Source organism: Mastomys coucha, unplaced genomic scaffold (genome assembly GCF_008632895.1).
Source record: "Mastomys coucha isolate ucsf_1 unplaced genomic scaffold, UCSF_Mcou_1 pScaffold6, whole genome shotgun sequence".
NCBI classification, from domain to species: domain Eukaryota; kingdom Metazoa; phylum Chordata; class Mammalia; order Rodentia; family Muridae; genus Mastomys; species Mastomys coucha.
In genome coordinates this window covers 121,983,953-122,010,244 of record NW_022196912.1, presented here as the reverse complement: position 1 = coordinate 122,010,244, position 26,292 = coordinate 121,983,953, and the positions used below count along the sequence as shown (strand labels likewise).

Genomic DNA, 26,292 nt, shown 5'->3' with positions numbered 1-26,292 from the left:
AGACCAGGCTGGCCTCGAACTCAGAAATCCGCCTGCCTCTGCCTCCCAAGTGCTGGGATTAAAGGCGTGTGCCACCACTGCCCGGCTGTAACTTGCTGGACAGTTACAGTTAGTGGAATCCCTTCCCCTTCTTCCCCCCACCCCAGTCAGTGGAATCCCTTCCAGTCCTTCCCCCTTCCCCCTCTCCCCAGCATGGAGCACCACGTGACTACCCCCTGAGGGGGGCAGCTTCTCTTGGGTCCAGTCTTCCTCCCTTGCTTCCTTTTCTTACAATGCTGGCCAGGTGGAGCTCTTAAGTTTTATGCCCAGCTGGGCATGTTCTTGTCTTTGCTGCCTCCCTGAAGTCCTGTCCAGCAGGATCTGCCTGGAGTCCCCTCTTTATCTTTCTGCGGGACATCGGATCCCCACCCCTGCTCCCCCCACCTCCCTGCCTCCCACATGCTAGTCACCCTGCTGCACCTCTCACCCCTGCACAGAGCTGGAATGTCCCTGGCATGTCCCTTCCCTCGGTCCTTCCACAGTCCCGGGCTCTGGGGACCCGAGTGCCACCTAGCAGTTCCTTTCTTGGTCTTCTCTCCATGTCAGCTAAGGCTTGGCGGCTGCACCCCCATCTCAGCACATGCTGTTTATTTGCTCACACCCAGCACCGTGCTGGGGACTGGGCTGGATTTGTCTTAAAAGTTCAGCTGGACTGGTTATCTGTCAGTCAGAGCCAGGAGGCTGGGGAGGTGGGGCATCCCACTGGCCCCAGCCCTTAGGGGTACATTAGTACTGCCAGGAGAGTCTTTAAAAACTACCTCCGCCCCCACTCAGTTATCCCCAGAAAGAGATCAGATCCTAAAAGCTCCCCAGGGTAGGAGTCAAGATGTGCCGCATAGGTGGGTGCTGAGAGCTACCGGCTCTGTCCTGACTGGGGCAGGCGATGAGGAGGGCAGGCAGTGCAGCTGCTGTTGGCCTACTCTGCCTCCACCCCCAGCCACCTTTCATGTCCAGGTGTAGCAGTGGAAGACACAAGAAAGGATATTCTTCTCCCCTTGTCCCCTGGTTTGAGACAGTGACACAGTTACAACAACTGTCTGTCTGTCTATCTGAGAGAGAGTGTGTGTTAGAGACTGAGATCACCTGCATGTATATGAATGGGTACATGTGCACCTTGGTTCACATGTGGAGTTCTAGGACAACTTGTGAGAGTAAGGTTTCTCCTTTCACTATGTGGATTCCAGGCATTGGGCTCAGGAAACGCCTTTACCCATGAACTATCTTGCCCGCTTGGCTCTCTGCCTGCCTGCCTGCCTGCCTATCTATCTATCTATCTATCTATCTATCTATCTATCTATCTATCTATCTATCTATCTATCTATCACCTATCTGTCTGTCTGTCTATCTGTGTTTCTATGTATCTATCTATCATCTACTATCTGTCTATGTATCTATGTTTCTATCTATCTATCTATCTATCTATCTATCTATCTATCTATCTATCTATCTAGTATGTTGTAGAGAACATATTTATAGAGGGTCAAATGACCCTTCCACTGAGGTCACCTAAGACCACCAGAAAATAGCAAAATTACAGATACAAAGTAGCAACAAAATAATTTTACAATTGGAGAGGAATGATACAGCTCCTCCATAACAGGAGGAACTAACTGTGTTAAGGGAATGTGGAGGAAGGTTGAGAACCACTGCTCTCGAGCCTTCCTTACTCCGAATCCAACCAGGCCCAGGGCTTCTGACTTGCCTAGTAATCTTGAAGTGGAGGAGGGCCTGGAGAGGAGAAGGGCCAGGGTTAATGTAACCCTGAATAGGGCACCTAGAGCCTGTGCTCACGGTAGAGCGTGTGTCTCCTTGTACTGTGAGATAAGCTTGCTTCGAGACAGGAGGAGAGGGAAGGAAAGAGTGGCGGCTTCGGAAACCCCTCCTCAGGTTCCAGTGGGTGGCCACAACAGATGTTCACTGAGACTCACGGTTGTAGCTGGGAACACAATTCTTTTCTCAGTGCCTACCTGGACACTAGAACTTTGCAGAAGTCATGGTGCCCTATACTATCCTGCACACCCCAGGGTAGACTGTGACACTTGGGGAGATTGCCCGGCTCTTCTGACCTGCCTTGCCAGGTGCTTCCTGATACACCTCCCACTGACTCCTTGCTTTATCTGTAAACAGTGCCCCAGCCTCTCAGGGCTACAACAGCAGCCAGAAAGCAATGAGGACCCACACAGGTTCCATGCTCACAGGCACTGGTACAGGCGCTCCCGTGCCTGTCAGGTGCCACACGCCGGCATTTGCTCTGTGTGGAGTCAGTTCACACCAGCCTACCTCTTAAGTAGGCACAGTTGTCCTTGTCACCCGTCCATCAAGCTGGAGCCCCTCCCAGAAGGGGGTGCACTGCTCTCCTGGTCCCAGGGGTGTCTGGCTCTGCACTCTCTGGCAGACAGCCTGCTCTGGAAGGCAGGATCTTGCCTCCTACCTGGCAGGTCCCTGAGGAACAGAGAGGCCAGAAGGAACCCATCTAGCATTGAGGAAGAGAGGTGCCTTCCTATGTATGCTACACAGTCTTGATGGCTGTACCCTCACCACAGACTTGCTAGGAATCTCCCGTGTTCCAGAGACTTCCACCCAGCAGAGGCCAGTCAACAACTCCTTCCTCTCCCCTAGCAATGGGGAGCTCATCCCCTCTTGGGTAGCCTGAGTTGTTGTGAAACTTGGTAGTTCTTCTCAGTAGACTTGTATGAATAGAGCACCCCGGGGCCTTGTGGGGAGACTCGCAAGGGCTCCGGCAGCAGAGGAGGAGCAGGATACTCAGGAGCACGTCACTTCCCAGACCTTTCTGCCCTGGCACATGGGCAGCAGCTACCAGGAATTACAGCCCTGGACCATCTGCTCCTGAGCAGGCAGCGTGCTCAGGGTGGCCTTTACTGCCCATGTTCCGGGAAGAGGATGCCACAGCATCTGTGCCCCAGTGTCTGCAGTAAGGCTGCCACCTGCTCCCGGGACCTGTGTCCGCCTTCCTACCTCCCCGAGCCCCAGTTCCTTTCTCTGTAAGCCGAGGGTGTCCGGTAACAATGAGAAATGGCGACTGGTGTCTGGGAGGCCCATGGCTGGCATTCCATAAGCATAGGTGGTCATGTTGGTGCTTGCTTGAAAGGTCCTGTCTGATGGTGACCCTGGGGCTTGGACCCCTGTAGCTGGGGTCCCAAGAACCCTGAGAGGAGAGTTCGAGGCCTGTTCTCATTGGCTCTGTTCTGCCTGCATGACTCTGGGTATCCCTGGGCTTTGTCGACTGGCTCTGTGAAGGGGACGGTGCCTCCCTATGCGGTGTCAGGTCTGAGGGAATCTGTGGGAAGAGTGGAAGGAAGCTGGGAAGCATAGCCAGAGGTTGTCACTCTGCACTACAGAGTAGGGAGGTCCACCCTCAGACCCACTCTCCTTACTTTCCATGGTCCACTCTGGCTGTGTGTTGGAGTTTGTCCCATAGCAAGACACACCAGGCCTTTCTTTCTTCTGCAGGCTTCACGTGCCAAGTGCATATGGGGAACCGTGTCCTTCACATGCCGAGTGTATGTGGGGAGCCATGTCCTTCACATGCCGAGTGTATGTGGGGAACCGTGTCCTCGTGCAGCAGAGTCCAGGGCTGGGAGGAGGAAAGCAAGGATGCATGAACCTGCTTCATAGGAAAGATGTGCCCTCAGACGGGACTTCCTCCTGCCCGGCCAGAGGGGCAAGGGGCCTGTCAATGACAGAGGTCCTCTCTTCTGACCTGTGCAGTCCCAGGCCGCCACTGCCAAGACCTACCCCTCCCGATGTAGAGGAAGGGAAGACAGTCCATCAATCGCACTTGTGGCTTAGTGGCCTCATGAGCCGACTCCCACAACCCCCTGTACCTTCTGGACACAATCCCCGTGGAGGGGACGGGGGTGGGGGGGGTTGGGAGGCTGGGGGGGGGGCAGAGGCACCACGTGCCCAGGTCACCTGCTAAAGACCTGTGAAGAGGTCTGGTTGTCCCCACACCTTGCAGACAGTGACAGTCAGTGAAGGGAGATGTCAGGATCTTGCTCAGAAGGGAGGGTTGCTGCGGAGGCCACACAGGAGGGGAGCCCAGAGAGGAGGCACCGCTTCCCACTTTCTCCTCAGTCTCAGCAGGCCCTGTTGGCACCCTGCCCATCTATCTCCTCAGGCCTTCACAGCTTCTGAGCTCCCTGCCCACTTCACCTGGCTGTCCGGAGGCTTTCTGTATGGAAGTGTGTTGTCAGGCCCCTCCCCAACCCCTCTCTCCTAAGTGGGAGGCACTTGGTGCTCCCCTCCCCGCACCCCATCCCTGAGAGCCCATTGGGGCACGGGCTGACTTTGCTGCCCTTTCACTGGCTTCTTCTGTCTCTTTATTCTCTACTTCTGTTCCCAGGAAGCCTGGGGTCACTCCTTAAATGTCCCCACCCACCCACCTACCCACCCACTCAAGACTTCCTTCTTTGAGAGCTCACTGTAGCTGTTGCTGACTGTGGGAGCTCACAGTCTCAGAGCCAGGAGCAAGAGGCTGGAGAAGAGGCTACAGCGGTGACATTTTTCCAGGAAGGGAAACCGAACCGTATGGGCCACGTGACCTAGATCCTTCTCACAGGCTCTGAGCAGGACCTTTGAAGGTCATCAGCGTTCAGGGCACTTAAGGCAGAGCAGGAACAGTGTCCATGGGAAGTCTAACCACAGATTCCCTAGGAAGCGGAGGATGCCCAAGGACGGAGAAACGAGGGTGTGGGGGGGTCGAGGTGGCTCGAGTCTGCTGCTAGGAAGCGAGCTGTTCAGAAACTGGACCATGACTCTCCCAGAACTGATGAGTACCAAGCGGACTGACTGGATCCCAGAGGATACCTCAGCCGGCTCTTCACAGGCCTGTCCTGTGGGCACTGCCTTCATTTTTGTCTGCAAGCAGCACAGCTGGGAAGTGGTGTTTCTCTCCCTTGTGGCCCAGCCCTTGTTACTATGTGGGGGTGAGGGGGGCTTGGGATTAATTTAATTATCCACTCCACTCCTGGAGCCTGGGAGGCACCTGATGAGCTCATGAGTGAGTTTTGGGGCCAGTGAGGGGCGTGAGCAGCCCAGCGTGGGCAGCCTCTCTTACTGTCCGTTCTTCCTCTCTGCTCCTGACCCAAGGGGAGCCCAGAGGCCCAGCTGCCTGGCACTTAGAGAGTCTGGTTTGGGAAACGGGGTGGGGACCGGGTCGCACATGGAGAATCTAAAGCTGAATGGTATGGGTGGGTGGGCAGAGGCTAAGCAATGGGAAGGAACTTACTCTTCTAGTTCAAAAGGAAGGTCTCTTCTTGCTCTGGAATTATTTGAAAATTATATAAATGGCATAAATGAAAAAAAAAATCACACTTTCCTCATGTGAGCCACACCACTGACTGAAAGAGTAAAGCTAGAGGCTGGAGGCTTCTCCCCCGCCCAGCAGGAGTCCTACAGAGGGAGATGGGTGGGTAACCTGCTTCATTTCTGCACGGTTCTATGGTCGTAAAGGACAGTGACAGTGGGCCTGGTGACATCTTTACTCAGTGGTGTTGGCTGGGTCTCCCCCTGTGTTGGGGACTCGCGTGCCTACTGTGGGCTTGTAGCATAGAATCCAGAAGAGAGGCGTGTAGGAACGTTCATCCCTCTTTGAGAGCAAGGCAGCTCCACTCCAGCGCGCTCCCCAGCGTAGTCTCAAAGGCTGGCCTCAAGCTCTCCAAGGCTGCCCTTGCTCTCCTCACCCCCCACTGTCACCTCCCAAGTGTCAGGTTTACGGGCATGCGCCACCACACACAGTCTACAGTGCTGAGGGCTGATCCCAGGACCTCACACACGGTAGGCGGGCGACCTACCAACTGAACCTCATCCCCAGCCCTCATAGGGGTGGACTTCTGGGATGTCCCCGACCCACTGCTAAACAGCCGGTGTCCCCTTGGCAGCTTGTAGGATCTGGAGCGTCCCGTTTGTTCCATGTTTGCCTTTCTACTCTGAGAGAGGCCTGACATACCCCGAATATGGAGCCTTTTCCTCTCATGCCTGTCAGAGTCATCGCAGGAGTTTGCTCTTGGGCATTGTCTGACCCACGAGTAAACTGAGGCATCCCTAGCTGCAGCTTCTGCGGGTCCTCTCTGGAGTCCTCCTCAGGGTCTTAGGAGAGACTCCCGTGTTCTCCTGGAGCGCGTGAGGGACCCATCTCTTGAGTCCTTGGAAACCCTGTGGAGCTGTGCAGGGAGGCTGGGCCCCAGGCAGCACTGCCCGTTGGAGCTACCCTGTGCCCGGTACTGTTGTCATTCCTGAGGGTGTGCTGGCCAGGCCTTACCAGGGAGCTGCCCTCCTCCTCCCCTGTGGAAGGCTCCACATTCCTAAGAGGTGACTGCTGGGAATGGGGAGGAGGGAGGTTCTGGCTTTTTAGTTCTTCAGCCTGTGGGTTGGGCCTTGCTCCCTGCTCCCCTGTTCCCACACCTTTTCCTGTTCTCTGCTGCACCAGATGCTAGGCTGAGTGGGTGAGGACTCCTGAGGGTCATTTAGGTACCCCCTGGGGAACAAAGTGCCCCTTAACAGGCATGTCAGAGGCCACCTGTTAGCCTAGGCATTCCTGGAGACTTAAGTTCCTGATAGCAGTGGGCTTCATAGCCACGCCTGTGGATAGGGGTGGAGGAGAGGGGCAAGCTGTCGGAGTGAGGACATCAAGGACGGGCTTCCCTGGGGTCATGTGGCTTTGTGCTGGAACGAATGGACTCCTCATTGTTCCCATGGTTGAGGTGCGTGTCCTGTCTACTGCAGGTCCCAGTCTCTTCCGTCTACCTAGGGATTGTAGAGGCCCGTGGAGTTTCTTCCCCAGCCCTGCCCTGAGGTGGACTCTGGTGCCTGCTGCCCCTGCCTTGTTCTGAGGTTGAGGGTTAGAGTGCAAAGTACCTGGGAGATCCTGCATCTTTTGGGAGAGGAGATGCAGGTGGTGACCCACCGAGCTGGTGGACAGAGTCCCAGATGGCTAGTCAGCCTTGAAGCCTCTAGCAAGAGGTTCAGCAGACCATCTTAACTTCGTATCTGGTGGTTGGGACAGGCCCTGCAGTTCCCATTCCTGCTTGCATCTTCTTTTCCTGACTTCTGATTCTTGGGTCCTTCCACTGCAGCCTGGGCTGAGATGGTTAGCCTGCCCCTCTGCTTGGGGAGGAAGACGGGCTGTGGGGTAGGCAGGCGGAGACAGCAGAATGGAGCTGGCTTGCCGCAAGACTTTTGCCAGCTTTTCTGACGGGAGAAAAAAGCAGGGGCAGTGTGGGAGGGTGGGCGGACTTTATCTCCTGGGATGTGTTATAAGTGGGGTTGTCTGGGCCCCATGAATGGTGATTGAGGAAATCCCCACAAGTATTCTCTTTGGGGGTCGGGGTGTTTGAGGGAGCACAAAGCCTAGGGTGGTGGACTTTTTTTCCTTTTTTTGGGGGGGAGGGCTCCTCTTGAAGCCCTGAGCCCTTAGCATGGCGTTGCTCACATTTAGGGACGGTCTTTCCACCTCAGTTGCTGTCTGCATGTCACAAAGTCACGCCCAGACACGCTCTTTACCCATCTACTAGGATCTCTCACTTCTTCGAAGAAGACTGTTTCCCCACGACACAGTAGAGTGGGGGCCCTAAGGAGGCTGTCGTTGGCTGTGGATATTTATGGGCCTGAAACCTCTTGGAATCAGAAGGAATTACCCCTGGAGCATGTAGGCTAGGGAACACACCATCATCTTCCTGGAAACCAGACTTCGTGGACTACATGGAGGGAGTGTTAGGCTAGAGTGGGGTGGGTATGTCCATGGGTGAGTTCCTGGTGGCTAACAGACCACCTTCTTCCCCTTTGTCTTTCAGATCCCTCATCCACCTACATCAGGCCATTGGAGACCAAAGTGAAGCTATTGGATGGTGACAAGCTCCCCCCACAGGTAAGTGAATTACAGGGGTATTGGCTATAGGGTGATGGCCACTCCTTTAGAGGCCATCCCATCTCCAGTTTCTCTGGGACTCCCCCAGCTTCCTCCTTACCCCGGCTGCCTCTTCAGCTCTCTCCCAGAAAGCCTGGTCACAGGCCTACTCCACAGGCTCCTGGGTGACCAGGGCTTGCCAACCTCGCTGACTGCTGCTTCCCTAAGCTCCATATGGCTAGCACCGGGCCCAAAGCCAGTGGTGGTGACAGGTGAATGGAGGCAGACCCACACGGGACTCCTACCTGCTACTGGCCAGTTACTCACTAAGTCTACCTTCCTGCTTCCCAGGCCTAACCATGCTCACATGGACAGTTGGGGTCGTTGGTCCACACAGGGAGAGCAGCATTAAGAGGGGAGGTGAGGTACTCGGTCATGGCTGCTGGCCAGGAGGAGGTGTCTACTGAAAGGGGTGGAACCTCTTGTGGACTGTGACTGGACATGGAGGAGAGACCCTCACCACTGAGCTACTCTCTCCCAGCTAGCGAGTTCATCTCACAACATCCAGTTACCCAGTAGAAACGTGGCTCTTAAAGCATCATTATCCAATCAGATTTATATAACAATAGGATCACAATTTACAAGATGCCAATACAATAATTTCAGGCCCGGCTTGCTCAGTCGGTAGAGCTCAGCAACAGCCATCCCTGGATGAGACAGCGTTAGCCATCGCTCAGATGCCTGGCCCTGTTGCACTGTGAACTGCTGGGCTCGATGCCCATTGCCCTGTGCAGGAAGACCATGGCCTCCTCTGTCCACTGGTGGCTATCAGGAGGCTCACATCCCAACAGTGCATTTTGTCCCACTGTGTCACCCCCATAGGCCACCCTGTTAGGGCTAGTCTCACCTGGTGGGGCAGGACTCCCCGGATGCAAGTGCTTCCTGGGAGCCTGACTGCATGCGGTTGCTATGGGGCCGCAGGGGGACAGCGGTGCCAGCAGCATTGCAGAGCCCAAGGGCAGCACCTGCTTTGGAGAAGGTCCACATCTACCTGGAGGGAAGGGAGTTGTTCGTGCCCATGCTCACTCCTGCGTGACAGGCCACTGCTTGCCGAGTGAGTGAAGGCTGGCATCACGTGCCAGGTCCCCAACTCAGACCCTGTGGTTTCCCGGCAGCGTCAGCCTCCGTCTGGTCTTTGTTCCTGTGGAGAGGCACGGGAAGGAGGAGTCCCCTTCAAGGTTGGGATGCTGTTCCCACTGTCCTTTCCACGGGAAATGTGCTCTACCATAGAACCAGAGAACAGTCCATGCCACCCCACCCCAAGCCCGCCCTGTTTTCACAGCGATTGGGGCTGTGCTTGATATTTTGTCTCTGGTCTCGGGGCTAGTTTGTCCCATGGGGAACCGGTAGCCCAGTTTCAAGTGCTGGACCAGGCTGTGGACTTGTACAACAGGTGGGTGGGAAAGCCTTGGGTTAGCAATTCCTCCCTCCCTGGGGCAGCCATAGTCCCACATGGAAGCCCTCCCTATCCATAACTGTGTTCACTTGCCTCCTGTGCAGGAGGCTGAGCCTTCAGGCCTGAGCAGTGGCCAGCTCTGTCCTGGTCCCACCCCTCCAGGGATTAGCTCTACCTTCTGGGCCACCTCCGCCTCCATGCACACCTTTAGGTGTGTCTCCACTTCGAGCTTTCTTGGCCCTGGGCTGGCTGTCGTCATGTTCCTTCCTGTGGATTCCCATCCCTACTCCCCGCCTGACTGCCAACTGCCTCAGGAAGGGCCCTTGGCACCCCAAAGGCCTCATCCACGCCTCTCTCACCTGCCATGCCTGAGCTGTGCATGAGCCTGGGAAGCCCCCAGCTGTCCCCCACACAGTCTCCTAGGCCGGGAAGGGAGGCTGACTCTCACCCATCCTCCACCCAGTCTCCTAGGCCCAGAAGGGAGGCTGACTCTCTCATCCAGGCTCAGGAAGATCTGGCTTGCCCTGAGGGAGCAAGAGCACTGTCTGTCCAGGCCACCATGCCGTGGCTGCGTGGGACAGTGTTGGGGCATCTTGAGGAAGGAGACGGTGATGGCAGGACAGTCGCCGCCTGCCCTCACTCCTCAGCCTCAGGGTTCCAGTATGTGGAATTTCATGATTCTGTCATAGAATCATAATCCAACAGAAACCCCTTGCTCCTCACAAAGCTGAGAAGTTGCCCACTGGCGAAAAGCAGGCATGAGGAATGATTGCAATATTGTAAGGTGATGCGTCCTTCGGGTTTGAGCGGGAGGCCAGAGAGTCTCCCCTGTTCCTACCCCTACTCCGTGTCCCACCCCTCCCCCCACAGCCTCTATTTAACTCCGAAGCAACTTTAATTAAAAATGTGCCAGGGTGCTCACAGGGTGAATTACTGCAGCGCGGCTCATATTTTCTTTCTCGTGCCGGCTTTAAAATCTCATCAACATATCTACTTCCTCTAGGATGATTCATCCCAGGACTCCGTGCCTATTATTTTTCCTGCAGCTTCTCTGTGCCCAACCTGGACTGGGTAGGGGCAGCCCTAATTGATGCTGGGGTCTCTGGTTAGCCCCCCACAGGGCCGAATCAATGAGACCTCCAGAACCACCAGGAAGCCAGCCTCACCAAAGAGCAAGCAGCCCTGGCAGTCTCTCACCCAGGCCAGAAGGCCCACTGTAGCTGCAGCTGCGGTTGTGGCTGCAGCTCTGGAGGGAGACTGTGGCCCAGCCCTGCTGCTGGGAGGCACCCGAGCCCTGCTCTGTCCCCAAACCTTCATGCTTTCCGCACAGGGCCGGGTACCATGCTGAGTGTAGCCTGTGATGATGTCTGTACCAGACACAGGAAGAGAAAAGGCCTGGATGGGGGAGCGCTTCCTGGCACGGATGCTCTGTTAACTTGCTCGGGCTGCAGAGTTGTGCCGGTATTGCAGGGGATGCACAGACAGCCAAACTTATTCTCTGCCCAGGAGGCTGGAAGTTGAATGTCCATTCTGCTGTCCTTGCCCTTTGGAGGTGGGGGTTCTCACAGAGGCGAGCAAGTTCAAGTAAGGCCCTCAGGATGCCTGGTGTCCTTCAAGAGACCAAATTAGGCCAAAGACGGAAAAGTATGAGGGACACGGGGACCAGTCGCTGTCAACAAGCCAGGAGCGAGGTCTAGGGATAAACCAACCCTGTTGATCCCCCATTTTTGTTCCCCACATTCCTGGGCCTGAGGAAGGTAGGGCTGCCGCTCCACGTGTCCCTCCTGAGGTCATCGGTCTTCCCGCCTCTTCACAGCAGCAGTTCAGCTGGGTGGTGTCTGCCATGGTGCGCGATGCCTAACAACCCGGGGTACTCCTGCTCTACCCCTGTGATGTGGGCTGGCACCTTGTCCCCTGCCTGGGCACTACAGTGCCACAGCTCTGGAAGACTTGAAATGCTATTTTAGCAAGGAGCTGAGTCTGTCCGCTCCCTGCCAGGGACCCTGTTGTCCATCCCCAGCAGAGCACGGCAGCCAGGTGGCCTGATGATGGATGGTCTAGGATTTGTGTTCCAAGCCTCAGCAGGAAAGGCCCAGGGAGAGCTTACCAGGAGTCAGATGCTGAGTGGAACCTAGAGACGGCTCACTAGTGCCACCTATCGGCTGGGGCCGGGGCCGGGGACACCGGGCAGCTGGTGTAACCTCTCTGTGCCTCAGTTTCCTTATCCGTAAAACAAGGCCGCTTAATATGCCTGTCATATATGTCACTCAGAGTGTCACTCAGCGGGCCGTTGTGGATAACCACTGAGATGTGGGCCAGCTGGTCGTGAGGGCCATGCTGGGAGTAACTCCACAGCCCTGGCGAGCCCCTGCCTGACAGCAGGGTATGTATACCAAACTGAGGCCTAGGGGTTGGTAAGTTGTTTAGACTTACCTATGTATAGTAAGGCTTTCCTACTGTAAGCCTGCATCCCTCTGATATCTTCCTGCCTGGAAGATATCTCTTTCATCTCAGTGAACCAAAAGGGACCTGGAGGGGTGTGGTAGTCCCTATGGTCGTGGGGATCTGGCTGTCCTATGAATGAGCCACACTTCATCACAGGCCTCTGGTGTGGTGGTCCCTCCAGCAGGTTTGACAAGTGAAGTATATGAGACTGCCTGGGTGGTAGGGGAAGTGGCACCACCTGGGCTGGAAGTGACCTTATTACCTCATCTGAATACTAATGAAAAGAAGTCTCAGCCCCACCCCCACCCCCACCCCCGCCAGAGCGGCTGGCCCTTTGTTCCTAATGGCCTGCCAATGAGAAGCATTGAAAGAGAAAGCAGATCCACTTGTTCTGAGTTCGAGGCCAGCCTGGTCTACAGAGTGAGTTCCAGGACAGCCAGAGCTAGACAGAGAAACCCTGTCTCAAAAAACAAACAAACAAACAAAAACAAAAAAACCAAAAAAAGATCCACTTGGCGTCACTGGGTAGCCTCCCAGAGCTGGCTGGGGCCTTGTGGGTCCCCCTGGGCCCTTGAGGAGGCTGCATTCCCTAGGAGGACATTTGGGCTTTGGGCTTGTCTCAAAACCTTTGAATGGGTTTTTTTAGGGTCCCCTTTCCCAGCCCTGAGTGCGGTGAAATTATCCCAGCCCGCCTGAGATCCCTTGACTTTGACCAGTCCCTGTCCAAGGGAAGGGACCAGGCAGATGGCATAGGCTGGCAGGCAGATGGCATAGGCTGGCAGGGTGATGCTGTTTTCTCTCCTTCCAGCTGCCCCGCCCCTACGGCCGCCAGAGAAGCCGGCTCCAGGTAGAGCTGCTGGGGAAGGGAAGTGGGGGTTTGCAGTGGCTCTGAGGGGCAGGCGGGCTGCTAAGTGCTGTGTGGTGTGTCTGCTGTGTCTCCTCTCCACTCGTGTTCCTTCCCGGGAGCCGACCATTTCCAGAACGCACTCGTCCTGCCTGCAGGCTCCTTCTGAGACATGCTGCTTCTGAGCTGGCACCAATCCCTGCTTTGCAGTTGTAAGGAGAAGCCAGGCCTGCAGTGCTATTCCTTGACCGGCCTTTCTCGATGGCCTCTCGCAGAATGCCCCAAGGCAGGAGCCTGTGTGCCTGTGGGAACATCACATATCCTCCTTCCAACAACCACCCTTTTAACGATGCCACCCTACCACCCCAGCTCCGCAGCAGGACCCTTGCAGTACATGGCAGAGGGATGCTGCACCATTGAGTAGTGGAGCAAAGGCCTGGCCCACACAGCTGTGGCTCCCAGAAGGGAAAGGTCCAGATCATATGGCCAGATCTCAGCCCGGGGCTCCTCACTTTTGGGCACCTGGGAACTTCCTTGGCTTGTACTCACCACACAGTTGTGATAACCAAAGATGTCTGAAGACATCTCCAGATGTCCCCAGGGGCAGAGTCATCCCAGCTGAGAACCACTGATCAATAATAGCAACAGGAATGTGTGCCAGGCCTTGGGCCTGAGGCTGCCTGCCTATGCCAGCAAGGCCATTACAAAGTGCTTAGGTTCAGTGTCAGCTGACAGCTGCAGTGGAGTGACATGTGTATCCGGCCTCCAAACCCTCCTGCTCTGCTCCACATGGTCTAAATGGGCCAGCTGGTGCTGCAGTGCATGGCCGTCAATATCCGTAGGCTGCAGCAGAGGCCTCACCTCTTTGGAGACTTGCTCCTTCCTCTGCCTGTGAGCTCCGACCTTTGGGAAACCTGACACAGGTGACTACCTGGCCTCCTGTGGGCTTTGTTCTGGATTAGACTGACTGAGTCCAGGTCAGTCTGTGGCCCTGGTAGAACTGCTTCCTTAGAGGCCTGTATTCTGCCTGCTCTGAAGTCCTCCCTCCACTATCTGCAGTCCTCCCTCAGCTTCCAGCCTTATCAGTGAGTTGGTGAGCTGTGTGTTTCCGGGTGGAGCAGTGCTTTCAGGCTGTCGAGGCTCTGAGAGTATTATTCAGACTAACCCAGACCATTAATTACACTTGGGTGAGCAATCCCACGGCCCTTCTTCCTATGGCCAAAGATGATAGAGGCAGGTCATTAGACCGGGGAGGCAGGCCCATGGGTAGAAACTGAAAAGGCCCAGGGTGGGTCTCACCTCACGCCGCCCCCTCACATTTTTGCATATCCATGGTGAGGGGGGGCAGTAACAATGCCTGCAGCAGTGGGGACCCCTAGGATAGAAGCAGGCTATAGTAAAGTGAGCAGGCTTCACGGGAGCTCTGGGGATCAAGCCACCCTAGCTTCTGGCCACGCTTCACTGTGTGGTGCCACAGGATTGCAAGTTTGTACTGTATGTGTTCAGTGTCCTGGATGCCGCCAGGGAAGGAAGAGTTGGCAGGGGACCCCACGCCCCGTGAAAAGCCCCACCTCCCCACACTAGTAGCACCAACAACCAGGAGCCAAGTACACCTCTGGGCCCTTGGTAGTCCTGTTGTTCTTTTCCTGGTCGATTCTGAATCAGCATGGGGCTCTGGGCTTTCTGCTCTGAGTGGCTCCTTCAGCAGGCAGCTTTCCACCCCAGGCCTGGTGGCATCCCTGTGTGAGGCATGGCGTTATGCCTCACACTCAGTTTGTTCTCTGCAAAAGCGCCTAGTGAACACACGAGAGCTGCCTACAGATGGCACGTTTTAGGGAATGAAGTTCTCCTGGAGCAAGGAGACGTGAGGCATGCTCCCTCCAGTCCAGCCTAGGAAGGGGCCCCTGGCCCAGCCTCTGGCCATCCACCTTCCCCAGCAAGCAATCTCAGAAGGGTGGGCCATGGGCACTGAAGGGTAGCCTCCTTCAGTACCTGCCCTCTGACAGTGCTTGCCTGGGTTTCTCCAGCATGAGGCTTCCCTGAAGGTGCCACGTGCAGAAATTCCTGGAAATAGGAAGGCAGTGGAATCTGGCAGTATCAGCGGGGTAGCCAAAGGTCACATACCAAGGCTGGACTAGGCACTAAGAAGGGGTGACATCAGGTGCTGCCCTTGACTCTGAGGTCACAGCACAAGTGACCCCACAGCTTCCTGGGTCTCCTCACTCCTAGTTCAGAATCCTTGTGCTGTCCCCCTAAAGCCTTAGGAGTGGGCAGAAGAGGTGCAGAGAGGAATGTGGGGTTAGCTACCACAGCTGCAGGGACTTGGAAGTTTTGTGCCAGCCTGGAGCAGGCTGAGGTGCCCAGCCTCCCACCAGGATGTCAGGGCAGGCCGTTTGCTCTACCCTGACAAAGGCCCTGCCCTTCAAGGAGGAGTGAAGCTCCTGCCTCCCACTCTGGGATGAAAACAGGAATTCTGCTCTGCCTAGGGCTCTAGGCGGCAACTAGCAGCCTTTTTAATTTGGCTTTAAGCATGGCAGTGGTTACTCATTTGATGCGCCATTAGTCATGTTGCCCCTTAATGAGAGATTATGTGCGTTTCCCCCTGCTAATAAAGTCCTGTGCACATGCAAATATTTATAGATGCTCACCCGAAGTGTAGGGGTGAGGAGTTGCATGCTGCTAATTGGAAACCCCCCACCCCACCTAAGGAAATTACCCGGGACTCTGTGGAGGGGTTTGGGTGGGAGGTGAGGGGCGGCCTTAGCACATACTACAGTGTTTTCAGTTCCAGGACACTCAGAGCCTGTCCGCTTGAGGGCCAGAGAATCTGTGGGAAGAGAGGCCCAGCCCAAACACAATCCTTTGTGTGGGTCAGGACAGGACAGGACAGGTCCTGCCTTCTTGGTCGTGGGCTGGCGGGAAACACACCGAGCTACAGTCTGTTGCCACTCCTGGCTCTGTGGCCAAATGGGATATCACTGTGCATTCTCTGCTGGGCTGGTAACCTGTCTCTGGTGTGTTTTCTCTGTCCGCCAGTCACAGCAAAGTGGCAGGGATGTCTCCAACGTCGCCCTAGAACAGCTTTGGTAGGCCAGGTCCCATGAGGACTGGTAGATGTGTTTATGTGTGGACATTAAGAGCCCATTAGAATTTAGACGATACTCCCTGCTGAAAAGTGTGGCAGAGAGCTGATGGTGACTTGGTTTCAGGTTTTGAGTGGGGCTTGGGCCACCCCTCAGGGAAGCATGGTGGCTGTGGAAAGGGTCACTCGTGGTGGAGTTAAAGGAGTTAACTGGGGACAGTTGGGGACAGTCTCTACAAGGCCATAGGGTACTTCACTCAATCTGGTCCTTGTGTCAGGGAGGATTGACTTTTCTGTGGCCTTTAATGCCTTGCAGCGGCCTGCACAAGCCCATGGCGAGGGTACCACTGTCCCACTTGATGGCTAAGGCCATTCATGAGGTCTCGGGAATCTCTTTGCAGATGATGCTGGCTGGGACCATGCCTAGTGTAAGGGTCATGTGGAGTTACCTCAGGAGGCTTCTAGGTCATATCCCAGGCTGAGGGACAACCCCAACCCTCTGTACCTGCTGCCTGGCCTCTGAACACCAGGCCCCTGGATTCCCCGCTGCCCTGTTGGCAGATTTCTCTGGCTGGACTCTGTGGTCTCCACAGGTTGGAGGTGGTATAGTGTGGCGTGGAGTGACTACCCCACCTCTTTGTCTGGTGGTCGGGCACCTCTGCCCCCTGTCTGAGCTTTCACTGTCCCCACCTACAGGTGGCTAAGGCTCGTAGCCCTGGAAGTTGGGCGGTGGGAGGTCTGAGAAATGGGGGCTAGGTCCTGTGACTGGCAGGAGGCCAGCACTGGAATGTGGGGATCCTTTCCGGGCTGGATGGGGAGCTGCCGGGTGGGAGGAGGAAGCCCTGTGTAGGGCCGCTGCGTAGCTGCCCGCTTCCTGCCAGCCGGCCTGGCCTCTTTCCTTCCTGCTTTGTTTGGGGAGCTCAGCAGCCTGCTGATTTATGGACATTCCTCTGCAGTTTTTATCTGCCTCGTGGGTCCCTCCTTCACTTTGAAGTCTTGGTGGCTTAGAAAGGAAGACTGCCTTCTCTGGGGCTGGACCTGGAAGGTGGACAGTTTGGACCACACCTTGTCCACCACGCAGTTTCCTGACCCTTAGAGACTCTGGCTCCTGGCCTTGGGTCACTAGCCTGGCTTACAGGGATTTTTTTTTCTTCTTTCTCCTAAGGGAACCACCTCAAGGCAGCATATGTGTGTGCCCATCTTTCCTCCTTGTTCTGGTTTGCACTGGTTCTTGTGGATTCAGAATGCCCAGGCCTGCTTTGGGTGGGGCGGAGAGTGGGGCTCTCTGTCTGATGGTAGAGGCAGCCTGTGAGGTGGTGAGCGCCTGGGAGGTGTGCTTGAGCCACAGGACAAGTCACTGTGTAGAGGGTAACAGGCTTATTAAGAACGGTGCCTGGGCTAGGGTGGGTCTTGGCTTAGGGGCCTTGACCTTTCAGTCGTCCCTGGAGCTGACTGCCTTCTTTTCCCTCCTAGCAGGCAGGCTCCGGAGAGTTCCGCACACTTCGGAAAGGCTTCTCCCCATACCATTCGGAATCCCAACTCGCGTCCCTGCCTCCTTCCTACCAGGAAGTCCTACAGAACGTAAGTGTCCCCATCAAAGGTCCCCACTGCTCCTGGTCCAGAACCTTTAGAATCACTGCTCCAAGCTCCAGGAGAGACAGATAGAGGCGAGACAGACTGGTTACAGCCCATGGGGACCCAGTGAGGAGGTGGGAAGTGAAGCGTTGGGTAAGTGGTGTTGCTTGACTTCCGGGGCAGTGTGTGACGGTCGTGGCAGGGGGCTGCCAGCCCAAGCGCCATATTCTGCGCTGTTTACGACTCTGTAGAGAGGAAGCTTGCTGGCCCGAGGTTTAGGTTTTGGAGCTGAGGGATACAGCCTCAGGAGTTAATGGGCCGTGTCCCAGGACCCCCACAGGCCTCCAGGGTCACCTGTCGCATGCTCGGTCACCTGGGTTCTGACCTGCCTTGGATGGGAAGCAGGTGACCGCTTGGTGTCAGCTCTAGGAAGTAACCATCCATTTGTATTTGCCAGCCCAGTAGAGAGAGGGTCGTGGGATGCCGTTCTCACCCACCCTGTGGGACAGTGGGACAGTCCCACTGTCTGATCAGGCTTATAGGTGCATCCCTGTGGACGTTCTTGTGGCCGCTCACATGCTTCACACCTGTGCAGGCACCTGGGGGGACTTCCTGAGAAGTATGCAGGGTCCCTCTCCTGCTCTGCACCTCCCCACCCCCCATGATGGACAAAATCGAGGCTGACCATGGTGGCCTTTCTGAAGCCTTGGTGGGCCACAGTGCTGGCACAAGACCGCTCGTGCTACCACTGGCAACCGTCCTTTGCTCTTTCTCTTCCGAAGCCTGGCTACCTCCTCCACCTGTTGACCCTGTGCAGGCAGCGGAGCCCACTGACTGTACACAACCCAAATATTTATCCAGGAGCCCCGTGACCGAATGATGCCCTAACTGCTTCATGATGAAAGGCTCCCAGAGCTAAGCGATGCCACCCAGGGGCTGGTTCCTCAGAGGCATGTCCTCCCAGAAGCATGTCCCTCTCTCACCCCTCCCCCCCGACCCCACCCCTGCATCCTGCTTTCCTCCATTCTGGTGGCGTAGTAAGACTGAAAACAGCCTGCTGGGTCGTGAACTGAAAGTTTGCAAATGCTGGCATCTGTGAAGTGCGGCACTGATTCTGGGTCAGCCTGCTAGGTGCCAGGCCACTTCTGTAGCCCCTAGGGGACACCCCTCAGCTGTCAACAGTAATGACAGAAGGCTAGCGGACTGAGGGAATGCTCTGGAAGGTTTCATGGTGGAGGCCATGGGAGGGCAGCATGTGTCTCACCCCATGAGAGAGGCTGCCGCTCTGCTCTTGGGAGGAGGAAGTGAGCCTTATGGGTTGCAGCGGGTTGCAGGGCCCGACAGGCAGGGGCAGGCTAGTACCTACCTGGGCCTGGAGGTCAGGGGTCAGTGTGGGCTTGTGGAGGAGGGGATATCTCTGTTCTGTGAGGGCTATGAACCAAAGGCCTTCAAGTCATGTTTAGGGTAGTGAGCCAAGGGAGGGGGCAGAAGGCAGGCGAGCCGAGGGGAAAGGCACTTTGGGTGGAGTGCCCCATGGAAGCCAGCCATAGCAGTTACTGAGGCTACTGCATGCTCAAAGGTCAAGGCTGTGGACCCAGCTTGACCTTGACCCTCAGTGCTGTCACTCCTCCTTACTGGGGCCGGTCTCCTTAAGGCTCACAGGGTTCAATAGGGCAGCAAGGTCAAATGCTGAAAGTCCCCAGATAAAAGTGGGTGGGTATGTGTACCCCTACCTTCTCCTGCCCCCTCCCCGCCAGCCTCTGAAGGAGGTGCTTCCTGACATGAACGTTAAGGCATGGACAGGCACCTTGGGGAAAGCTGGTCGTTACACGAACCCTGGGCTGGCAGAGACCTGGGTTCCAGGCTTAGACTCATGTACACCAGCTGACTTGGGCAAGCACACCGTCCTCGACTGTCCGATGGATTCGTTTGTTTAATCACTTGGGACTGACCTGCCCCGTGCAGGCGCCTTGGTATTTGGGAGGCCTCCGTGGGCCCAAGTGACGCTAAGCCCAACGCTCACCCCGATCCCTCAGCGGCTCTAACCAGTCATCGAGCTGAGCGGTGTCCATTACTCTTTTCCGAGCCCCGGGGCCCTGCCCTCCCTGATAGCTGCTGCCTGGCTGTGATTTGAGCCAGAGGGACCAGACTGCACAGCAATCCACCCACCCTAGGGTCTTCCCTAGGACAGGGTAGCAGTATGCATAGGGAGGGGTGCGGGTGCCACAGCGACGTGTTAGGACCAGACCTCTCTTTATTCATTTGGCCGGCACCCTCTGCTGGCCGGTGGGGGAAGTGTGGCCTCTGCTCAAGACTGGCCTAGCTTGGGCAGCAGCCTTGGAGGTAAGGCATCGTCACCCAACACTCCCTTTCCCGGTTTGGTTTCCCCATTCCATAACCAGGCAGCCTGGACTAGAGTTAGAGACACACTCGCTGGGCACTCTCTCGTATTTTACGTGCTTCCTGTGACATGTGACACAGGAAGGGAGGAAACTGAGGTTCAGAATAGGCCAAGGCAAGAATCAAGTCCCAGTTAAAGGGACCATGCCCATGGCTTCCCTAGATCCCAAGCCCTGTTGGGGCAGAGCCCTCATGCCTGTGCTGGCACATTTATCATCAGCCGGTGAGGCCCTGGTGGGCAGCCTTGCCAGGTGGCCCAAGAGAAGTGGGCTTGGTGGACAGGTTGTCAGTGGAAGGCCCTAAGGACAACCTGAAAATCCTGACTGGGCTTGTATGCTGGCCTAGGCCAGTGGCCATGGCCGGACAGGATTCAGTCCTTCTTGAGTCAGCTTCTTTGATTGCTGGGAGCAGTCTTCAGGGCCCAGGTCTTGCAGAGGGAATAAGGAGTTCTGTCTTGCGGCTGATCCCCAGGCATCAGGGCACAGCCATCTAGTGCTCTGGCCGCAGGAGACTCCCCCTCCTACTCCTTCCTGGGGCACTTCTTGGTGTTTTCTTTATTGCCCTGTGGCCCATAATTATAGCCCAAGGCAGAAGCCTTTGCCTTGCTTATGGTCATCAGGAGGGAGGGAAGCTGGTAGGAGGCTGGGTCAAGCACTCTAATAGATGCTCAGCTACAGGAAGGACTGGGTCCCCTCCTGGCCCAGCCTGTCTTCAACTCTTACCTTTGAACGCGTGGTCGGCTGCTGACTCTCCACCCAGGTGGCCAGGACTGGACCAGGGAGCAGGAACAGGGCTTAGGGTAGATCGGGTGGGATTTGGCCTTGGACAGTGGGGTTGAGCCTCCACCTGCTGAGTGACATGAGTCTCTGGCTCTCTCAAGATGCTCACGCTTCATCCGTAGAACAATATGTGTGGTCTTGTGTGCACTGCACCTCCCCCCTTTTGTTCTGCAGGACACCACCATGTACCCTCCAGAAGAGGTGGCATGGCCAGGAAGCATGAGTAGCGGCCAGGCAGGTAGCCGCTCCTAGGACACAGCCTCTCACCCGTGCCTCTTCTCTCCCAACTCCCAACCCCTGACCCCTACGTCCTCCTGGCTGGGTGTTGGCTCCATGTAACTCAAAATGGTGTTCAGTGACAGGTGTCCGGGACCCAGCCGGGGGGCTCATCTGTGCTGCTCTCTCTACAGGGCCCAGCCTGCCCCGTACCCGAGCTGCCCTCACCCCCATCCACCGTCTACAGCTCAGCAGGACAGAAACCGGAGGCTGTCGTGCACGCCATGAAGGTAAAACCTGCCATTTGCCCCCTCCTGAATACATGATGGGGTCACGGGCTCATGGCACCCCAGTCCCCTTGCAGGTACTATCTCCAAGCTTGGGGCACTTGAGCTGGGGGTGGGAGCCTGTGCCCCTGTTGGTGGCTGGGGACACAAAGTTGCCTGGAGCACCGTGGGACTTGCGCTGGATGTAGTCTTTAGCTTGTCAGTTGTCTGCCTCAGCCTGAGGTGTTGCTGCTGAGGGAACTGACCCTGTGTTATTATTAGGGCAAGGGTTCCCCTAAGGCCAAAGAGAGGCTCAGGTTGGGAGTAAGGCTGGAATGGAAGGTCCAGGAAGGTTTCATGACTCTGGTGTCTAGAGCTCAGCCCTGCCCCAGGGCTCTCCCAGTTTCCTTTGTGTGTATACCATGGTCCTTACCCACCCTTGTGCACGGACACTCAGTCACAATGGGAACTGGCAGTGACTGCTGTGTCCAACATGGATGGATGGGTACAAGCTGTCAGTCACATCCTTCATTGGCTCTTGAAGGGAGCCCACCTGACGCCCCTGCCCAACCTCCCTTGTTTTGTTGGTAGCTCTTTGCTGGCCTCTTCCTGACCCTTTTCTTTTTTGTTCAGGTTCTGGAAGTACATGAGAATCTTGACCGGCAGCTTCAAGACAGCTGTGAGGAGGACCTGAGCGAGAAGGAGAAGGCGATCGTACGAGAGATGTGCAACGTGAGGCACTTCCCAGGCTGGGACTGGGCCTAGGGCTGGGGCTGGGCCTAGGCCCTGGGAGTGTGGCCACCTGCTTCTATGTTTAGCTATGGCTTGGGGAGGATGACTGGCTTTGGCAGTCCTGGCTTATCATACCTACCATACTTCGCTCTTCAGAGAGGCCCCTGACCAGATCAAACCCTTCCCAGGAGTGCCAGGCCTGGGGCTCTGGACAGAGCTTGAGCTCTGGTCTCTTTGCTTACTGGTGCCCCCTGGTGGCCTTGCAAGTGGAGTATTCTCTCCCACTTACCTACCTCTTGTCATCTCCACTGGACCCTCATAGAAGCCAACAGGAGTATGGTTTCACAGGGTCTGAACCTGGGGCCTAGGTTGGGTGGGGTGCCCTGTCGCCCTAAGGTGCACCTCATATCATCTCTTGAGTCTGTGGGGACCCCACTAGACATCTTCAAGGATGAGCTCACACCCAGGAGTAGCCTGCTTGGGGGTCAAGCACGACTTTGACAGTGGGCACAGCGCCTCTCTTTCCTTCATGCAGCCTCCACTTTCTCTCCTAGCTCCCTGGCTCTGAGGACATGGGTGATTTTTCAGGGTGGTAAGGCAGTAGGTAGGTGAGGCCAATGAGTAGGTTTGGGGCGAGCCTTCCACTAACACTGTATGCCTCCTCACAGGTGGTCTGGAGGAAACTGGGGGACGCTGCCAGCACCAAGCCCTCCATCCGGCAGCACCTATCTGGTAATCAGTTCAAGGGGCCATTGTAGGGCCATTCTCCGTGACGTGGACTGGCCCTGCCTGGAGTCTGAGGCCTTAGCCCTGGCAGAAACTCTGGCCTAGCCACCGTCTTTCTCCGTGGTGAATTGTACATAGGACACGGCCCGCCCTGGCTGCCCTGGTGTGACACTGACAGTCAGGCCTCCACCTCCTGCCTCCCTCACCAGCAAACCTTGGGAAGACGAGAAGCCACCGCCTGCTCGCTGCAGCCAAGTGGCCAGGCAGCCTGGCTCCCTGTTTGAGCTCTATGTTCCATTAGCAAGAAGCTTCTGAGACTGCAAGCCAAGGAATTGTCTGGGGAGGTGGCCTGCTCGTGGTAGAAGCCCCTCAACAAGTATTCTAACTTGCTGTCCCTTACACTGGACAGAAGCCACCCAGAGCCCGAATTGCGACACAGGTGGCACTTTTCCTGCTACTCTGCCAGAGCCAGGACCCTGGGTCACGGAGCACTGGGTCCCATGTGTCCCACGGCTGGCTGGGAGCTCAGGGTTCCCTGTCACCTGGCCACCCCGAAGCCAGCTGCTGCTCATTAGCATTCACTCCTTCAGTAATGTCTCCTCGCCATGCCAGGCTTAGCCACTTCTTAGGTCCTTCCTGTCAGGTGTCCTTTTCTGGTTTACAACATAGGAAAGTCCTGGAGAATGTCTGGGCTGAGCTCAGCATTCTCAATGGGCAGGTAGAACTGGGCCACTGCCCTGGTCACTGTCAATGTGACCCCCCCTCCCCGTGTGTGTGTGTGTGTGTGTGTGTGTGTGTGTGTGTGTGTGTATGTGTGTGTGTGTGTGTGTGTGTGCGCGCGTGCGTGCACGTGTGCTCTTGGTCACTACGGATGGAGCTACAGGAGCCGCCCCGATGAGTTTTCCCTGGGAAGGAAGGGGCATGACCTGGTTCTGGCTTTAACCTGCTGTGTGGCCTTCAGCAAGCCACTCAGCTTTTCTAGGCCCCCAGCTGTTCCTTTTGGCTTTGCTCACTCTAGAAGCCACCCCAGTTTGGTGGGCCTCTGTCCTCACAACAGTATGAGCTCATGTGGTAACCTACTGGGAACACGCTAGGCCAGCCTGTTTGTCACACTGTCTCCTCACAGGTCACATCTGAGCCTTAGCCCCTCCCTCCAAGGGACCTGGGGGTCAGATGCGTGCTTCAGAGCACGTGTTCACGCCTCAGCTGGTGGGCAGCACATGACTGACAGGGGTGTGAGAACGAGGACTCGGGTACTTTTGTGGACCATGTAGATGCTATCTGTAGGAAGCCCTGGCCACAATGCTGGCTTCACCCGTACTGTGGATTTACATCCACACCCATCAGCTGTCCTCACGCAATGGTACTTAGAGCCCCATGCAGCAAGCCCAAAGAGCTTGTCCTTGCCTCAGGTCCCTCCCGAACCCTGTGAGCAGAGGGGACAGGCCAAGAAAGTGGGTGGCATCCTTGCTCCCCAACCAGCCCAGGTCCCGTAACCTTGGGTTGTTCCCAGCACCTTTGCTGCCCACACCCTTGGGTCCCACACTCTCAGGGGAAAGGCCTATGGCCCTCGGGGTTCCCAGGGAGTGTTGTTCAGGGGCTGCAGGGGAGCGGCCTACTGCTCTGACTGTTGGTGGCACCGGGAAGCGCTTTCTAGGAGCTGCTGTATGGTCAAGTGATAAAACTTGCAACTCTACCTGCTGGCCCCAGTACTGGGTATTTCTAAGTGGGCTGCTAGGCAGGCAACACCCTTCTTGGTTCTTTGAAGCCAAGGAACCCCAGAATAATGTTGAGGTATGCAGGCCCGCACAAGGTGGGAGCCAAGTTAGAGAGTCCCAGTCAAATTTGTATCAGGATAGTTTAGCCACCTCTGAAATAAGCAATAAGTAAGAGCTCCTGGAATCTGAAGATGGGCCAAGAAAGAAAAGCCTAGAGATGACCTTTCCCTCTCGGAGAGGTGTGACCCTGTCCCTGATGCTGCAGGGGCATCCTGGGAAATCTAAAGAGAATTTCTTGTAGGCCCCTCTGCTCTTATGCAGGGTGCAACAAGCTGTGTCCCAGCCCTAAGCAGTAGGCTGGTTTCTCTAGGACAGCCTGTGTCATATCTCAAACCTAACGGGAGAGGCCAGCAGCATCCCAGTTGAGCCCTGGGCTGCGGAGGGCAGGTGGTCTTCCGTGACCCTCCCTTCTGGAGCCTTAGCCTTTGCAGTGCTGACTCATCGCGGGCTCACAGCGTGCTTGTGCTGGCTCCACCCCCCACTGTGACAGGCCACCCAGCCCCATCTAGGTGGCCTGGCCTTCCCTGGAGTCAGAATCTGCTGAGCACATTTTCATTTGCGTTCAACAGCCACATGCCAGTGTTTCAAGACAAAGTGACCTTTCATTTTTCTTTCTTGAAACTTGAGAGGATACATACTACTGATTTTTTTTTTTTTTTAATGACAAACTTAACGCATGGCTGCAGAGTGGCAGAGGTGTCTATTTTCATACTGTGGGGGAAGTGCGCTGCTTTTGGGAGGGGCTGGAACGCCTGGTTTCTGCCCTGGGCCAGTCTTCTATAGGAGTTGGTGGTGAGACCTGCAGCTGCCCCCTCCTGCCCTGGCCGTGTAGAGCTGGAGCCTGTGCACTTCGGCTGTTTCTACCTTCTATTGAACCACTTTGATTTGTGGAGAGAAAAAAAAAAATAGAACTTTTGATAGTGTGGTAAAAGCATTGATTTGAACTATTTTAGTAAAAGGAGTAACATATAAGATTGTGACAGTGTCTACTTTGAACTAGATAATAAAGGCCTTTGTGAGCCTCGGAGCTGGGTGTGTGGTGTTTTTGTTCCTCAGCTGTGAGCCGAAGGCTGGCTGGGCAGGCAGCTGGCCCCACGCTGCCACTCATGGTTACTCTTGAGCCAGGAACAGGAGGGTCCAAGCCTAATCCCTCTAGAAGCTCATGTAGCCCAGAACCCTGGGTCCTCCAAAGGAGGCATAGGCCATGGGACAGAGAAGCTCTACTCAGTCACACACAAACAGGGTAGTTTCAGAACTGACTTTATTTGGGTAATTGACTGAAGGATTCTCATTTGTAACCAGGATGGAATTCACAGTATGTTGTTACATTCACGCTTAAAAAATATCTCTCTATGTACAAGACTTTGCAAAGAGATGTAAACATACATTATTTTCCAAGCACATACCTCCTTTTTCCCCCGGAGAGGAGATAGCCACCCAGCAAGGCGGGCCCCCCCCCCCCAGATGACAATAGAGGACAGAGTTACAAGCTAAGTGGGGACTCACCTCACCTACTAGGGGCTACAGAGAGAAGTCACAGAATGGAAGGACAACACCCGGACTGCAGACAGGAGGACATGGCTACCAAAAGTTAGTTCTCAGGAAAATTAGGCACTGATTTCTAGAGGGTTAGAAACTCCTTACTGAAGCTATTAACTGAGCCAATGTGGCTACTGAACATCTTCACTAGTGTAACGTAACCCAGTGCAGGACACAGACGGCACGGGGACTGGATGTGATCACACCACAACAGGCACTGCCCAGGGCACACACTTCATGCTAGGGCCCAGCCCTCCCACACCCAACTGTCTAGGAGCCCTGCTGCTGCCCCCTCAGTCTACTCTTCAAGTTGGTTGGAAAACAATTCTTAAAAGAAAACAAAGGGGGTGGGGAGGCGTCGGGTTATCTCATCCAGGCTGCCCGCCCTAGCCCCCCAACAGGAGGCATGCCAGGTGGGGGGATTGGTGGGGGAACAGGAGGCTGCCCCCCAGGGGGGACAGCCGGAGGTGGGTAGCTGGCTGGTGGCAAACCTAAGCCTGGAGGAGGGTGAGGAGGAACTGCATGAGTTGGGGGCAGGCGTGGGGGTGGGG

The 26,292-nt window shown here is 55.9% G+C and overlaps 2 protein-coding genes across 6 annotated transcripts in view; one reads left to right on the top strand and one right to left on the bottom strand.

Annotated features, from left to right (window-relative positions):
- The window catches only part of Ccdc85c (coiled-coil domain containing 85C), a 70,834-nt gene extending 45,605 nt beyond the window's left edge, over window positions 1–25,229 (top strand). Inside the window, exons 2-7 of one of the 4 annotated variants that reach the window (XM_031357830.1) lie at window positions 7,851–7,924; window positions 12,613–12,651; window positions 17,207–17,311; window positions 20,895–20,990; window positions 21,600–21,698; window positions 22,367–25,229. In XM_031357830.1, the coding sequence (XP_031213690.1) occupies window positions 7,851–7,924; window positions 12,613–12,651; window positions 17,207–17,311; window positions 20,895–20,990; window positions 21,600–21,698; window positions 22,367–22,456 (503 nt within the window). In that variant the 3' untranslated portion in view covers window positions 22,457–25,229. Of the gene's footprint in view, window positions 1–7,850; window positions 7,925–12,612; window positions 12,652–17,203; window positions 17,312–20,894; window positions 20,991–21,599; window positions 21,699–22,366 lie in introns of all 4 variants that reach the window. The other 3 variants (XM_031357829.1, XM_031357833.1, XM_031357831.1) reach the window with 3 other exon arrangements.
- A 217-nt stretch (window positions 25,230–25,446) lies between these two features.
- Window positions 25,447–26,292, bottom strand: part of Ccnk (cyclin K) — a 22,956-nt gene continuing 22,110 nt past the window's right edge. For both annotated transcript variants that reach the window (XM_031357489.1, XM_031357490.1), the window contains one exon: window positions 25,447–26,292. This exon is cut by the window's right edge and continues 507 nt beyond it. In XM_031357489.1, the coding sequence (XP_031213349.1) occupies window positions 26,105–26,292 (188 nt within the window). In that variant the 3' untranslated portion in view covers window positions 25,447–26,104.